At 32.4% G+C, this 17,471-nt stretch overlaps 2 protein-coding genes across 2 annotated transcripts; both read right to left on the bottom strand.

The window, feature by feature from the left end:
- Positions 323-3,396, bottom strand: LOC18603430 (wall-associated receptor kinase-like 8). Its single transcript, XM_018118782.1, has 3 exons — positions 2,556-3,396; positions 2,260-2,370; positions 323-1,640 (listed from the first exon to the last, which is right to left on the bottom strand). Exons 1-3 carry the CDS (start codon positions 3,394-3,396, stop codon positions 433-435), a joined length of 2,160 nt encoding a protein of 719 aa, XP_017974271.1. The 3' UTR covers positions 323-432.
- Positions 12,028-14,765, bottom strand: LOC18603429 (wall-associated receptor kinase-like 8). The gene is made up of 3 exons (XM_018118784.1): positions 13,919-14,765; positions 13,636-13,746; positions 12,028-13,235 (listed from the first exon to the last, which is right to left on the bottom strand). The coding sequence occupies exons 1-3, from the start codon at positions 14,763-14,765 to the stop codon at positions 12,028-12,030; spliced, it is 2,166 nt and encodes a 721-aa protein (XP_017974273.1).

Raw genomic sequence — 17,471 nt, 5'->3', positions numbered from 1 at the left:
AAGTATATAATCATTCATCATTGTTTGAGATCGGGTTGGCGAATAATTTTCTGGAAAAATTATTAGATTAGTTCTTTCTCATCATTTTAGTGGATCCAATAATGATAATGTGATAATCTTACAGTACATATCATATTTTAAGTTATCAAGTTTATGATTGATGTCATATTATAATCTATCTAATAATTTTTATTATTTTTGTTCTTCAAACTTTGCTAACTATGTTATGAAAGTTTTTGATTTAAATGCAAAATAAAGTTCTGTCCGAATCTTAAAGTTCATAGATGTTCTCTGTTATAGAAAAATAATCGAATAAAATCAGTGGAGAAACTTAGCTTCAATATAGAAGAAATTCAGACCAATGGAGAAAAGAACAAAGTAATTCAAACACACAATAGGTAAATGCAGGTTATAACATTACCCATACTAAAATCACTTTGTTTTGCTAGAAATAAGTGGCTCCGATTCTCTGGAAAAAGCATTTGCAGAGTCACAAACTGAACCTGTTGAAGTAGAAGCGCCATCCCAAGGATAAGTTACATCAATTTTAACGCAATCAATTTCTTCCTGATCGTGTTGAACATTTGAATCCTTTTGCAATGACAGAATCCGCTCCAACTCCATAGCAGCTTCTTTCATTGTCGGCCTCTTCCTTCCACTCAAGCTCAAGCATCTATAGGCTAGTGTAGCAACCATTACTACTTCTCCATCTTTAGCCTGCTTTGTAACTCGAGCATCAACAATGTCAAAGAGTTGGTTCTCTTCCATCGAAAGAATAAAATGTGTGGCTAAACTTCTACCTTCTTGTGCCCTTTCAAAAGAAATTGGCTTTTCACTCGTTAGTAACTCGACAAGGACTACTCCGAAACTATAAACGTCACTTTTTTCTGTAAATTGACTTGATTGAAAATATTCTGGATCCAAATATCCGAATGTACCATGCACATGTGTGGTTAAGTGAGTTTGATCAATGGAAATTGATCTTGATGTCCCGAAATCTGAAACTTTTGCCCTGTACTTTTCATCTAACAAAATGTTTGAAGACTTAATGTCTCGATGATAAATTGGAATGGAGGCGGCAGAGTGCAAATAGGAAAGAGCTTCTGCAATTTCCTTGGCAATTCTCAATCGTGTTTCCCATGATAATGGGAATTCCTCACTTTGATCGTGAAGATACTGGAAAAGTGTCCCATTCGGTATGAATTCATAAACCAGTAATGGAACTGCAGTCTCCAAACAACATCCTAATAGTTTAACGACATTTCTATGATTGATTTGAGAAAGGATGACAACTTCGTTGATGAACTCTTCAACTTTCTCTGCATCCACAACTATGGATTTTTTAACCGCAACGATTCTTCCATCAACCAGCATTCCTTTGTAAACAGTGCCTTGACCACCCCGGCCGAGTACTCTGTTCTTGTTGAAATTATCAGTTGCCTTATCCAACTCCTTGGAAGTAAATATCTTGGTTTTATCTATACTGCCTTCGCTTGAAGAAACTTGTTGTTGTAACAATAAGCCACCATTGCGTTTAAAAAACTTTTCCCTGAGCTTGATATTCCTTCTCTTCTTTAAATATTTGTACAACCACCATCCACCAATGGCTAAACACAATACTCCAAAGCCTAAGCTTATGCCTGCAAAAACCACAAGAAAATCAGGAAAATTCATGATTATGTATATATATTGGCAACAATCTCGAGTTCCCGATATAAGATTAAAAGTTGTTTATAAAGATAGATTTTTTTTTTTAAAAATAATTTTATCAATTTCGACGATCCATATGTCATTTTAAATCAGACTTTTCATAACACATTGACTTGATTGAACAGAAAAACCTCTACACTTGCAAAACAGACAGCACAACATATAGTTAGCTGTACTAATCCTACATCCTAACCTCTTAGGCAACAATGCATGGATAGAAAAAAGCTGCTTGCCCTTGAGCAATTGCAAGGATGGACATTAAGTTATCCATTAATTCGTTTAAAAATTAATCTTAACGTTCTCTTTATGTATCAAATAATAATAATAATAATTTTTAATTTAAAATTCTCTTTATGCCGTGGCCGGTCTAATTTATCCCATTAGCTATATTCCAAGTACTTGTTTTTCCGTAGTCATCAGTAACTTTAGGAGCTAGTCAAGGCTACCAGGAAACATGTAGTAGTTCATACTGCAAAAGATAAATGGCAATAAAAATATAATCTGGCATTATGAATAGGGACAGATTGAAGGCAAAAGGGACTTAATTACCTAAAATAATAACCCAGGTTTTTCTTCTTTCACATTGATAATGCCCTGGTATGTTGACACAAGTCGCATCCCCACATCTGTTTTGAGGGTCGTCCTGGCATTCATCAATATCTAATACCAATAAACAAATTTAAGAAATAGTAAAAAATAAGGGGTGAAATAAAACAAAAAGTAATGTAATTTTAGCTTAGGACTTCGTACATCAGGAAGAGAAGATAAGCTTTTGAATTTTAGTTAAAACCTAAAAACAGAAGCAGCTTCATTTTGCAGAGAGCAGAGAGAACAGAACTTCTCACCTTGGCATCCATTTAGAAGATAAGCGTTTCCTTCATAGCCATATTGACAATAACATCGACTTGAGTTAAGGAAATAAGGCTCTAAATCCATAGAATAATAGCCGGTACAATAATATTCTCTTCCACGTTTCTTCGGTAGTCCTAAAGCCTCATCGGGAATTGCCCAATCAAGTAGAGCTGGAACATAGTCCATATTCTGTAAAGCAGAGGACTTATCTGTTATATTGACGTCGAACCATTTTTCTTCCACCAGGAAGGCTAACTTGCACCCTTCTGACTGTGATTCTTTGCTCTCAAATCTAGCATTAAATACACGGAGACGCGACGGTATCACAGTCTCACAGCATGTTTCACCATTGCAAGTATTATTCGGACCAAAAAGTCTGTTGTCAATACAAGCTGATTCACAGCCAACAATCGTAGGCTCAGTCCCTGTCATGAAGGCTTTGTTGTTGCATCCTGCAGCTATGAATTTGTTCATGCTCCCTGAAAAGAAGAAAGGACTGCCTGTGATATTTACCCCTCTGCTAGTTTCCCTATCAGAACAATTCTTTGAAATTATTGGACTCTTGACACGAACGTATTCATAGCGATCCAAACGGAAATCCAAGACCTCCATGTTTATGCTTGTCAACGAAATAATAGGAGGGCTTGAAGTCTCATTGCAAGAGACTTCAAACCATGGATTCAAGAAACAATCGGCTCCAATTCCAAAAGGGTAGGGTATACTAACGTTTCCACATAGGTCCGGACATTTAGATTTGGTTATGGAAGCTGAAAATGCTAGTCTGATAGTAAGCAAAAGCAGGAAAGTGAAACTTGATACAAATCTCACAGCCATTTTTTCTGTGGTTCCTACATATATTGGGATTTAACTGAATTTTATAGGGAAAACAAACTAAAAATAGGATGTTTCTTTGCAAGTTCCAAGGTTAACTTCCGTGACCCGTAACTACGAAATATAATGCAGCAAATAACTGAAGTTGGAAATACCATCGGATTTTCAACGCCTAGCTTGAAAGAGACCAATTGGGCTAACAATGAAATTTAATTTTTGATTTTTTTTCCTTTTTGTTTTTCAAAAAGCTTTTGAAAAGAATTTAGTGCATAAGATCTTCATTCAACATTAGAAATTTTTAACTTTGGATGAAAAAGAAGTGATTAAAAAAGGAAAAAAAAAAGAAAATCAAAGTATTAATTGTATAAAATTATTCTAACCAGTTGACTATCGCGATAAAGCTTGACTTTGATTAATAATAATAATAATACTAATAATGCAATAAGAAGCGTAAATACTCCTCCATATGCATTGTGAAAACGTCATCGGATTGTTGCCCAACTTTCTCAAGCAGATTTCCAAAAGCTATATTTATTAATTTTTCAACAATAATAGCAATGGGTATTGAATTTCCAAGTACTCGAATTTCTTTGACTCAATTACATAAGGCTCAATTACTTTATACTTGTGTTTAGCACAAGCGTAGACACAAAGTTTATAACTCATATACGGTTTGAATATCTGAATATGTTTTTATCCATTAGTCTAATCATATCCTATGCTTGTTTATATATATATATATTATACTTAATCAGGAAATTTATATATATTTACAGTTTGTTGGAATTTAACGTGAATAACTGTAAATTGCAATAAAAAATTGTCAATTTAAAAAAACTTTAAAACTTGAAATAATTTGATAAAATATAAATCATTTTTAATTTTTCCTATCACCTAATTGTTGACATGTCATTGTAGAAAGTTTTTTACGAGTTCTGGGGTTTGGGCATTTAAATCGATGAAAACCTTGTTTGAAAAATTTTATCTTTGCATTGAAATCAATCTTCTCAAATCCGCCAAAACTCAAAATAGATATGTATTTGTCAATTCATATTGAAAGTTCCCATTACAAAACCAAATGAGATCCAAGCTGTAATTAGATTCTTATTTTTTCAATTTTCTTGTCTACTTAGGTTCTTTCATCTTTGCTCAAGTATTTATATATTTTAATTTTATCTATTTCAGTTTCTTTTTTGTTAGGTTGATAATATTTTGAAGTGTCTAACAAATATTAAAAATTTATATGTCATTGAACTTAATTCAGTGAAAGAAAATGGAAGAAAATGAAAATGAATTTTATATTGGGATTTAACTGAATTTTATAGGGAAAGCAAAATAAAAGTAGGATGATTCTTTGCTGGTTCCAAGGTTAACTGCCTTGACCCGTAACTACAAAATATGAAGCAGACAATAATTGAAGTTGGAAATATAGTCGGATTTTTCAACGTCAAGCTTGGAAGAACACCTTGGACTAACAATGAAATTTAATTTTTGATTTTTTCCCTTTTTTCAAAATAGTTTTGAAAAAGAAATTAGTGCATAAGATCTGCATTCAAGATTAGTTATTTCAAACTTTGGATGATAAAAGAAGTGAACGAAAAAATTAAAAAGTGAAAAAAAGAGAAAATCATATTATTATTGGTATAAAACTATTCTGACTAATTGATTACCAGATAAAACTTGACTTTGATTGGTTAGAATAATAATAATCATAATACAATGGAAGAGTCAATACTCCACAAGCATAGCCACATCGGTATTGTTGCCGAACTTTCTCAAGAACAATTGGAAAGTATATTTTCAATTTTTCAACATTAGTTGGTTGTTCACCTCCAGCTTCAGCAAGTCAATAATAGTATTTATGGGTATTAAATTTTTGTAATTGGATCTATCTGGCTCGATTATATAAAGTTCAAGTACTTTATATTTATGTTTAAAACAAATTTAGGTATAAAATTTATTACTTTGTCTCAATTACAGTGTGAATATATTCTCTCAAATATCCGAATATGCTTTGGTCCAATAATTTCCAATACCCAATATCTAATATATATATAGAGAGAGAGAGAGAGAGCGCGCACTTGCGACTTGCTAGAATCTATCATGAAACAATTGTAAACTACAACCAAAATTAGAATTTGAAATAATTTTTTTGTTGGCGTGAAGAATTTGAAATAATTTTAACAAATATAAATTATATTTAATTTTTCCTACCATTTAACAAAATATAACTAAATAAAAAAAATGAGATTGAGTACCTGGACACCTGTTACCTTCAATATCCAAAAACTAAAACCATAAATACCGTAAGCCAAAGAAGAAAAGTGCCCCACGTCGTGGTTGGCCGACCTCTTCGGAAATTTAGTGGGTTATCGAGTTGATGCTATCAATCCATGAAACCCTAGTTGAAAAAATATTTATCTTCCAGTTCATATTGAATCTTTCTAAATCCACCATTCATCGAGAAGTTAGATTAATTTGTATTTTTTAGTTCAGATCAGGTCACCTTCCCATCACATAACCAAATTCAAAAAAAAAAATTTCAATGTAAAATGATTTACAGGAAAATTTAAATTTTTTTATTATTTGAATAAATTATCGAAAATATTTTCTATTGTTTGGATCATCTTGTAAAAAATATTTATTGTTATCACTGATGGAGCTATTTAGATGTTAAAATTATAAATAGGAGTTGATTACTGATGTCATTTGATTTTCAATAATTTGGAACCAAAATAAAAAATGGCCATGAAAATTAGTAAAATCAATAATAACATTTTCCAAAACATTTAACTATATATCTATAACTATATATAAAATGAAGCCTTTAGTGCCTTATCTTTGTGCCCCGTGAAGTGATATTTTTGTGTAGTTTGGAGCTCCAATTGATGGACATGTGAGTTGGTTGAGTTTGGAGACTTTCAAGCATGGGTTTGGTGTTTTTGATCTTTTGCTCTAAACATAGGGGCTTGAAGTCTCGTGTGCTTTTCATTTTTGAATTCATCTATTTATCAGTATGATCTCCATCAATTCTGTTACCTTATCCTCAAATTTCAAACAATGGATTAGATATTTGCCTTTTGTCTCAGTCTGACTTTTTCTAACTTATGAACCATATTTGTTGGGTTACAAGCTTTGCATGGTTGTGGATCATTTTTGCTCCCCATTGATAGTAGTAATTTCATCATCTGCTCTATATAAAACCCCAATGCTTTCCTTGGATAAATTATCCTCCTTTGGATAAAAAATAGTTTTCAACAATTATGTCTAGATCAGTTTATGGGTATTTATAGATACCAATTAAGCATGCTTATAACTGAGTATTTTATTTAATAATTAGGGTAATACAATCATTCATAAGATGCTTAACTCTTATACAATGATAGTTTATAATTAAAGTAAGCTTTAATTTTCAAAAAAAAAATTCTATCACATCACTTTTTTACCATAATATTAAAAATACCAATATTTATCAATTATGTAAGACATCTAAAACTATCCATCAAATCATTGAAATATTTTTTATTATAGTTAATAGTAAAATTTATTCAATTTATAAATAAAAAATTTAATTGCATTGAATGGTTTCATGAAAAAATTATTTTTTTAATTTTAATAGTATTGAATAATTTAAATATTAATATTTTAAGTTAAAAAAGTTTTAAGTTAAATATTACTACATTTTTTATTTTTTAATATTTTAATTTAAATGTTAATATTCATCAAATCTATATACCTAAACTTAGTATGAGAGTTTTTTTTTTTATGTTTTTTAGAAAATGTTTTACACCTTTAGAGACATTTTCTGTAGTCAATAGTTATTTTTCTCATTGATTCGTAAAATATTTTATATTTAAAATAAATTTTTTATCTTTTAAACGAGTATAAATCCTGAAAACATAATTTTAAAAAATATTTTACGTCAAAACAAACAAATCCTTAATTGCAAACTACCAAATGAACTCGATCTATCTCATTTTCTAGCTTAAGCTCATATCAATCTTCCGTCACATTTCACGTTTATTATTCAGCAAAACAAGTGCGGCAATGCATTTCTATTTTTTCTTTTCCGGGGTGCATAAAGAGATTAATCTATTACCTACATTAATTCGAAAATGTGAAGAAGGCTACTGTAAATGATTAAGGTGAATTAAAGGGAGCTTTTCGTTCTTGCTCTCGTGGTTAGGGTTCCTGATGGAAAGAGGATTTTTCTGCGAGTTTTAAGGCTTTATAAGTGTTCACTGGGGCTGTTTGAGTCACTCTCATTGTGGGGGTTGGTTGAGCGGAAAAGCTTGGGGAATTTATTCCTGGTTTGTGGCTTCTCCCTTCCATCTGTTCTTCCGGGTATGGTCTCTTTTGATTCAGGTTGGGTTTTGTGACCTTGTTAGGACCATGCTTGAGTTTGTGTACTTTTGGAGATTGTTGTGGTTCATTTTTGTGATTTCTTGCTGATCATGAACGAGCTGTGGGGAATGTGTAACTTGGTTCGTGAGGGAGGCGGGATTGCCTCTCGATTTTATGAGGATGGTGAGGTCTTTGTGAAGTTAGGGTGATTTGTATTTTGATCTTTGTGGATTATTGTTACAGACTGTTTCAAGGCTTGAAGTGCTCCAGTCTTCAAGTCTTGCCTTCGTGGTGTCTCTTAAAGAAGGAAAACAATTTTTACTAGAAAAGGGAGAAAAAAAAAGAGAAAAAGGAAAAAAAAGTAAAAAAATAAGAAGAATGAGGAAGTAAAATAATAAAAAAATAAAGAAGAAGAAAAAAAAGAAAGAGATGAAATGAAAAATATGAAAAAAGTGATGTTCAAGCGGAGTCACTATCCATCTTAAGTGACTCACCCTTTTGATTCCATGCTTCTTGCCTCTGCTGATCTGACTCAGACAGGTGGGGGGCTTTGTTGTAGGAGGGGGCTTCCACGGTCATTTGCTGCTATGACCATTCGCGCCAGGGTACTTTGGTTTCGTCATCTGCTGTTTTCTTGTTTGTGAGTCGCTCCTTTGGGATCTTGTTGTGCTGCTCCTTTGGGACTCTTTTTGCTTTCGAGTGGAGTGTGGGTTATGGGTTGCATTTTGCTTTTCTTTTTGTATGAATCAGGGGTGGCTGAGTTTATGGGCTGAGGGAGAGTTTTATTTTTTGGTTAGTTCTGTAGGTTCTCCATTGAAGCCTGTCTGTGGTTCTACGGTTTGAGTTGCCCGATGTTCTTTCTCCAAAGATTGTGGATTGAAAGGGTCCTTGGAGGGGCTTTTCTTGACCACCCCCCCCCCCCCCTCGATCTATGCCTTCAGATTTTGTATGGAATGCTCTTATGCGTGACTTTGTTTTCGAGATCATCGACAGTGTGTTGCTCTGAGTTGCGTCTACAGCTTTGCGCTTAGTTTTCCTCCTTTCTGAGATTGCGGTTCTTCTACTTCTTTGTTTTTGAGGTTGGCATCAACAGTGTCATTTGTGATTCTGGTGCATTTGGTGTGTGGCAAGGAGCTTCCTTTACCCAGGTTCCGTGAGCGCTTTCGGCTTCTGAATTCCTAGGTTCTGGCCATCGGTTTGTCCTTTGTTTTTGGTGGTTGGATGTATTTCTGCTTTCCTTAAGATTTTGCTATGTTTGCTCCTTTCATCTGGCCTGGATTTCTAAATGGACATGCTTTTGTTAGGTCTCCGTTCCACACTTGGTGTTTGAGATGATCTGCTTGTTGGCTTTTGATGTAGGATCAACAAACTTTAGAGTCCTGCTTGCTGCCAATCCTTTTTGAGCAGTATCATGATTTTGTAAATGTACAGGTTCCTTTCCCATGCCAAACAAAGTCTTCTGCAAAACAAGCTAAAGACTTGTTGTGGCATTTTGGCAATGGATGAATAAAGCTTTAATTTTCAAAAAAAAAAATCGAGAGAAATAATTTCTACTATTGAATTTAAGGAAATAATTGGATGAAGTTTCTTAGAGGGAAAAATATTGGCAAAAAAGAAGAGGGAATTAAGAAACAAATACGTAAAAAATATTACAAGTGTAAAATCTTTCATATTTTTTGAGATCGGGTTGGCAGATAATTTTCCTTTTTAGAGTTGAATTGTTCTAGAAAAACTATTAAACAGTTCTTTTTCATCATTTTAGTGGATCCATAAATAATCACGGTGATAATCTTAAAGCACGATCATATTTTAATTTATATATCAAGTTAATGATTCATGTAATAGCAAAGATATATCTAATAATTTTTTATTATTTTTATTCTTCAATTTCGCGAATTATGTTTAGAAAGTTTTTACTTAAATACAAAACAAAGTTTTGTTCTAATCTAAAAGTTCATAGGTGTTCTCTACTACGGAGAAATCATCAAATGAAATCAATAGAGAAATTTAGCTTTAATTTAGAAGAAATTCAGACAAATGGAGAAAAAATAATTCAAACACAAAATAGGTAAATACAGGTTATAACATTCCACAGACTAAAATCACATTGTTTCCTCAAAACGAAAATCACTTTGTTTTGCTAGAAAATAAGTGGCTTCAATTCTATAGGAAAAGCATTTCCAAAGTCACAAATTAAACTTGTTGAATCAGAAGCAACATTCAAGGGACAGCTTACATCATTTTTAACACAATCAATCTCTTCCTGATCATGTTGAACATTTGAATCCTTTTGCAACAAAAGAATCCGCTTCAACTCCATACCAACTTCTTTCATTGTTGGCCTCTTCCTTCCACTCAAGCTCAAGCATGCATCGATAGGCAAGTGCTACTAGCACTCTATATAAGAAACTGATAGGAGACGTTGTTTTCCCTCTTGTTTTTTGCGTTGCAAAAATTTTCTTAGAGAACCTCATCCATAGGAGTCCAGTCTTTCCACAGAAGTCTATTCTATCCAAAGAAGTCCAGAAATGAATCTTGCGGTGAGTTAATTCTCTCTTTCATTTTCATTTTTTTCTTTACTTTCTTGATTTTAATGATTCTTTACATTATAATATTTATTTCTTGTTTTTTGTTCAGTAGGTTTCTTTTTCTTATGATTTTTGCATTATCTTAAAGTACTAAGCACTATTAGGCGAATCTTGTTTAATGGTACTGAGTACCACTAAGCTTGTACCTTAATTGTATGTCCTTAACTTGATCCCCATATATAAGCTGATCTTTACACCGCAATTTCAGTGACTTTAATACAAATTTCATTTGATTGAGCAAAAACAAAATTTTTTTTTTCTTGATTTTATTTATTTATGTTTTTTTTTATTCGTATGTTTATTTTTTGCTTTTGGGTAGTTTTCTATGTTTTCTTTTTCTTGATTATTTTATTCGTACTGTTATTTTATTTATTTTTAAGTTAGATTTAGATTTTTCCATTAATATATTGGAAAAAGGAAAGAGGTTTATTTGATGAGTCAGTCATCAATAGGGAAAAAGGATGAAGGTAGTGTAGAGGCTTTTTTTAGTAGGGAAAAAGGATATGTTGTAATAAGTGACTTGGAATATGCTAAAGACGATAAAGAAGAAAATTAGAGCATTCCTTGAATCGTAAGTACTTTGGTGATAGGTGGTGAAGGATATGAAAAGGTGGAGGAAGCGACGGATTATGGCGAATAGAAGGCCTGAATATAGAGAATGTTTGAGGAGTCTCGAGAGAGCTTTTAGGATAATCTCTATTAGGTTTCTAATGATTTCTCATTACCTCCTAGCTTTTAAGATCCTTATATTTATACTGAATAGGAACACATTCTTAAGAGTAATTAGGAGAACACATTCAATCATGGAAGAACGTGTTTGTCATGGAAACGTAATTAAAGAACGGTTTATAAAATATTAAAAGAATGATCATATAGTTGGGTAATAGAGTAATGACACTTGATAGCACATTACGTGTATTCTTAAGGAGCTAAGAAAGAAAAAAGGGCTAAAGCACATGTATTTGAAGAAAAGGTTAAGAAGAAGTCTTCTTAACTATTTTCATATTTGAACCACCAAGCCAAGCTCTCTAGAATATTTTAAATGTGAAAGTAACTCATAAACCCTTCTGCTTATTATGAGTTACTTTCACTTTCCCATACAAATAGTTGTTTCATACTTGTTCGTGGGTGTTTTCGCACTTGAAACTCTCCTAGGAGCTTTCATGCTTGGAACACCCTTAGTCGTTTCTACACTTAAAACACCCATAATGTAATTTTTTTATAACACAACAGTTCAAAAATAATAGTTAATCAAAATTGGACATCTACGGATGGTACTTATAATGAGGATTCTGATGATATTCATGAAGGTGAGGTGATAATTTGAGTTTAGGTGAGCTAGGTGCCCGAATTTTTTGGTTTCTTTCACGGACAAAATGCTCCTCAAGTTCCTACTTACTTATTCAGGGGTGTGTAATAATGTATCCAATAGTTTTTTATTGGTTTTGTTCTTCAAATTTCGCTAATAATGTTTTGAAAGATTCAATTTAAGACATAAAAAAGATTTAATTTAAATGCAAATACAAGGTTTCATCTGAATCCTAAAGATCATAAATGTTCTCTACTATAAATAAATCATCGAATAACATCAATGGAGAAACTTAGCTTCAATTTAGAAGATATTAAGACAAATAGAGAAAAGAACAAAGTAATTCAAACACAAAATAGGCAAATATAGGCTATAACATCACACATACTAAAGTCACTTTGTTTTGCTACAAATAAGTGGCTCTGATTCTATGGAAAATGCATTTCTATTGTCACAAACTGAACCTGTTGAAGTAGAAACGCCATCCCGAGGACAAGTTACATCAATTCTAACGTATTCAATCTCTTCCTGATCATGTTGAACATTTGAATCGTTTTGCAACGACAGAATCCGCTCTAACTCCATAGCAACTTCTTTCATTGTCGGCCTTTTCCTTCCACACAAGCTCAAGCATCTGTAGGCTAGTTTAGCAACCATAACTACCTCTCCATCTTTAGCCTGCTTCGTAACTCTAGCATCAACAATGTCAAAGAGTTGGTTCTCTTCCATCGAAAGAATGAAATGTGTGGCTAAACTTCTACCTTCTTCAGCCCTTTCTAAAGAAATTGGCTTTTCACTTGTTAGTAACTCTACAAGGACTACCCCAAAGCTATAAACATCACTTTTTTCTGTAAATTGACTTGATTGAAAGTACTCTGGATCCAAGTATCCAAATGTACCTTGCACATGTGTAGTTAAGTGAGTTTGATCAATAGAAATTGATCTAGATGTTCCAAAATCTGAAACTTTCGCCCTGTACTTTTCATCTAACAAAATGTTTGAGGACTTTATATCTCGATGATAAATTGGAATGGAGGCAGCTGAATGCAAATAAGAAAGAGCTTCCGCAATTTCCTTGGCAATTCTCAGTCTTGTGTCCCATGATAATGGAAATTCCTCACTTTGATCATGTAGATATTGAAAAAGTGTCCCATTTGGTATGAATTCATAAACCAGTAATGGAACTTCAGTCTCCAAGCAACATCCTAGTAGTTTAACCACATTTCTATGATTGATTTGAGAAAGGATGACAACTTCGTTGATGAACTCTTCAACTTTCTCTGCATCCACTACTTTGGATTTTTTAACTGCAACGATCCTTCCATCAACCAGCATTCCTTTGTAAACAGTGCCTTGACCACCTTGGCCCAGTACTCTGTTCTTGTTGAAATAATCAGTTGCCTTATCCAACTCCTTGGAAGTAAATATCTTGGTTTTCTCTATACTGCCTTCGCTTGAAGACATTTGTTGTTGTAACAATAAGCCGCCATTTCGTTTAAAAAACTTTTTTTTGAGCTTGATATTCCTTCTCTTCTTTAAAAATTTGTACAACCACCATCCGGCAATGGCTAAACACAATACTCCAAAGCCTAAGCTAATGCCTGCAAAAACAACAAGAAAATCAAAAAATTCATGACTTTATATATATACCGGCGACTATTATCGAATTCCTGATATCAGATGTTAAATTAAAAGTTTTCTCTAAGTGTGTACATTGAGTTAAATCAATGAATTCGATTAAAATATAATTTAAACGTTTTTTCTTTACATATCTTATAAAAAAATAAGTATATTTCTCTAATTTAAATTTCTCTTTATGTTGTGGTCTGTCTAATTTATCCTATTTGATGCATTCCTAATACTTGATTTTTCTTGAGTCATCAGCTAGTCAAGGCTACCTGGAAACATGTAGTAGTTCATGTTGCAAAAGAAAAATGGCAATAAAAATATAATGTGGCATTATGAATAAAGAAAGTTTGAAGGCAAAAGGGACTTAATTACCTAAAATAATAATCCAGGTTTTTTTCCTTTCACATTCATAATGCCCTGGTCTGTTGACACAAGTCGCATTCCCACATCTCTTGTGAGGGCCGTCCAGGCATTCATCAATATCTAATACCATTAAACAAATTTAAAAAAGAGCCAAAATAAAGGGTGACATAAAACAAAAAGTAATGTAATTGTAGCATAGGATTTCATACATCAGGAAGAGAAGATAAGCTTGAATTCTAGTAAACTTAAAAAACGAAAGCAGCATCATTTTGCAGAGAGCAGAATTTTTCACCTTGGCATCCATTAGGAAGATAAGCGTTTCCTTCATAACCACCATAACAATAACATCGACTGGAGTTGAGGTAATAAGGCTCTGTATCCATATAACGGTACCCGTTGCAATAATAATCTCTTCCACGTTTCGTCGGTAATTCAAAAGCCTCATCCGGAATTGCCCAATCAAGTAAAGCTGGAACATAGTCCACATTCTGAAAAGCAGAGGACTTGTCTGTTATATTGTTGTAGAACCATTCTTCTTCTACCAGGAAGGCTAACTTGCACCCTTCTGACTCTGATTCTTTGCTCTGAAATGTAGCATTAAATACATGGAGACGCGACGGTATCACAGTCTCACAGCATGTAGAACCATCGCAAGTGGCATTAGGATTAGGACCAAAAAGTCTGTTGCCAATACAAGCTGATTCACAGCCAACAATCGTAGGCTCAATCCCTGTCATGAAGGCTTCGTTGTTGCAACCTGCAGCTATGAATTTGTTCATGCTCTCTGAAAAGCAGAAAGGACTGCCTGTGATATTCACTCGTCTGCTAGTTTCCCTACCAGAACAATTCTTTGAAATTATTGGACTCTTGACACGAAGGTATTCATCGCGACCCAAACGAAATTCCAAGACCTCCATTTTTATGCTTGTCAATGAAATTGTAGGAGGGCTTGAAGTGTCATTGCAAGAGACTTCAAACCATGGATTCAAGGAACATTTGGCTCCAATTCCAAAAGGGTAGGGTATACTTACATTTCCACATCGGTCCTTGCAACCATTTTTGGCTATGGAAGCTGAAAATGCTAGTCTGATAGTTAGCAAAAGCAAGAAAGTGAAACTTGATACATATCTCACAACCATTTTTTCTCTCATTCCTACATATATTGGGATTCAACTGAAATTTATAGGGAAAACAAAATAAAAATAGGATGTTTCTTTGCACCTTCCAAGTTCAACTGGCTTGATCCGTAACAAGAAAATATGATGCAACAAATAACTGAAGTTGGAACTACTATTAGATTTTTGGGCTAACCAAGAACTGTGTTAACTATGAACTGTCAAATTAGTGCATAAGATCTGCGTTATTAACCAATTGACTATCGAGATAAAACATGACTTTGATTAGTAATAGTAATACTAAATAGTACAATTAGAAGAGTAAATACTCATCCATATGCATTGTCAAAACGTCATCAGAATTGTTGCCGAACTTTCTCAAGAAGATTTCAACAAAAGTATACTCATTAAATTTTCAACATTAGGTGTTTGTTCTCCTCCAACTTCTACTAATCAAAGCTAGCAATGGGTATTGGATTTTGGAATACGGAAATTTATTTGACTCGATTACACAAGGTTCAAGTACTTTATATTTGTATTTAGCCCAAGTGTAGATGCAAAGTTTGTAACACATATAAGGTTAGATAGAGTGCAAATATCATTTCTTGAATATCTGAATATGCTTTTATCCATATAGTCTAGCCATATCCTATGCTTGTTCATATATATTTTATAAATTCTATTTAATTAGTTTAAATAAGTAATATATATATATATATATATATATATATGTTTACAGATTAGTGGAATCTAACATGAGCATCTATAAATTACAATAAAAATTTTTCTCAACTTAACAAACTTTAAAATTGGAAAATAATACTTTAAAATATAAATTATATTTAATTTTTCCTATCACGTCATTGTTGACGTATCATTTTAAAAAAATTTTACGAGTTATCAGGTTTATATATTAAAACCCATGAAACCCTTGTTTGAAAAATTTGATCTTTCAATTCAAATCAAACCTTCTCGAATCCACCATATGTTGGGAAGTCAAAATAGATATGTATCTTTCAACTCAAATATAAAGTTCCCGTTACAAAACCAATGAAATCCAAGCTCGAATTAGATTCTTATTTTTCAATTTCCTTGTCTACTTAGGTTCTTTCATCTTTACTCAAGTATTTATATATTTTAATTTTATCTATTTCACTTTCTTCTTTGTTAGGTTAAAAATATTTTGAAGTATCTAGCAAATATCAAAAATTTATATGTCATTGAACTTGATTCAATGAAAGAAAATGAAAGAAAATGAAAATGAAGATTATAAAGCATGTGAGATGTTGATATTTTGCTGATAAGTAATAAAAAATTATCTTTGATCCAAACTATGATAATATTAGCATTAATAAAATATTAAGAACTTCTTTTATTTTTTATATGCATGTATATTCATTTTTTATTGTATAATGCAAAAAATAATTTCAAAAATTTGAGCTCTCAAAAAATTTAAAAAAAGAAAAAAAACATAGAAAATTTAACAGTAGGAATGGAGATTCTTGGTCGTCTACTCATTAGGACAATGTCCTAAAAGGAACAATACTAGGTTCCAATTACAAGGCAAAACTAATTCCCACTTCGAATCCCATGACATTCTGTTTTTTAACTTCATCATGACATAAACCAAAGAAACGACATTAATAATTAATCAACAAGATCAAAACCATCAGAAAAAAAAGTCAACCTAATCGACATGATCATGCCGCTTCAATCCACGCCCCCCAAGCGAGTGGCGTAGCAGACAAAAGAAACCCCCAAAATTGAGTACCTCAGCCAGTTCAGAGTCCACGTGGCAATCATGTGGACCGTGAGATTCATCATATGATCTCCCCATCGTGATTAAAAAGTTCTTAAACAGTGCTTGTCGGCATTAACTCTGCCTGGAATCATCACCATGTTGCCTTTAACTCACCATGTTGCCTTTAACTATCTATCGAGTCAGTGAGCCACCAGCATCCGTACTGTTTGTCGTTAAAGTGTGTTCCATTAATATTGTCCTCCCGATGGATTACCATCACAGCCGTACAAATTTAAATATGGTGGAGGCAGCAGACGTGGGTCCCTTTTGTTTAAAAATAAATACGCCCTTTGATTAGGATTGGTATTGGTTTAAATTGTTAAAGGAACTGGGTTACGGTTGCACATACGTAAACACGTTCGACTCGGTCGCCAGTTCATCTGCTATTCGGGCAAGCTTTGTTAGTTTCAGACAGGAAAGCGACAGAAAAAGCCCCACGACCGAAGAAAGAAACACATAAATCTCAATCTTTCTTATCCCTAAAATATTTTTTTTAATTTAACTAAATTTTATTTTTTATATATTTACTTAAATTTTTATATTTTTATTTTAATCAAATAAATTTTTATTTTAATTAAACAATTGATTGTTTGTCTTTTGTTAAAATATTACTTATAAATTTTATATTTATATGATATTGACGTGATGTATACATAAAAAATTAAAATATCAAAATGATTTTATTACCTTACAAATATTTTTTGTTATTATTCATTGTAAATATTAACATACTACATTAACAATAGATGAAATAAAAATGATAAGTAATTTTTTAATTAATGATGATTAATCAATCGTTAATCATAAAAATTTATATTAAAAATAAAAATATAAAAATTTTAATTTAATATAATAAAAATTAACAAAAATATTTATTTTTTAAATAATTTAAATTTTTTAGATATAATGTCTTTTCCTTTTTTTCTAAA

Source organism: Theobroma cacao, chromosome 4 (assembly GCF_000208745.1).
Source record: "Theobroma cacao cultivar B97-61/B2 chromosome 4, Criollo_cocoa_genome_V2, whole genome shotgun sequence".
In the NCBI taxonomy this organism is placed as follows: Eukaryota; Viridiplantae; Streptophyta; class Magnoliopsida; order Malvales; family Malvaceae; genus Theobroma; species Theobroma cacao.
Note: the sequence above shows the minus strand (reverse complement) of the source record. Positions and strands in the feature narration are given on the sequence as shown.

What these genes read in the sequence shown, in the direction of transcription:
- LOC18603430 (XM_018118782.1), bottom strand. Translation starts at nt 3,396, where the DNA reads ATGGCTGTGAGATTTGTATCAAGTTTCACTTTCCTGCTTTTGCTTACT. An exon ending in TCTTCTAAATGGATGCCAAG is followed by an intron (nt 2,371 to 2,555) that starts GTGAGAAGTTCT and finishes TATTGGTATTAG; the next exon opens with ATATTGATGAATGCCAGGAC. An exon ending in AACCTGGGTTATTATTTTAG is followed by an intron (nt 1,641 to 2,259) that starts GTAATTAAGTCC and finishes TGGTTTTTGCAG; the next exon opens with GCATAAGCTTAGGCTTTGGA.
- LOC18603429 (XM_018118784.1), bottom strand. Translation starts at nt 14,765, where the DNA reads ATGGTTGTGAGATATGTATCAAGTTTCACTTTCTTGCTTTTGCTAACT. An exon ending in TCTTCCTAATGGATGCCAAG is followed by an intron (nt 13,747 to 13,918) that starts GTGAAAAATTCT and finishes TAATGGTATTAG; the next exon opens with ATATTGATGAATGCCTGGAC. An exon ending in AACCTGGATTATTATTTTAG is followed by an intron (nt 13,236 to 13,635) that starts GTAATTAAGTCC and finishes TTGTTTTTGCAG; the next exon opens with GCATTAGCTTAGGCTTTGGA.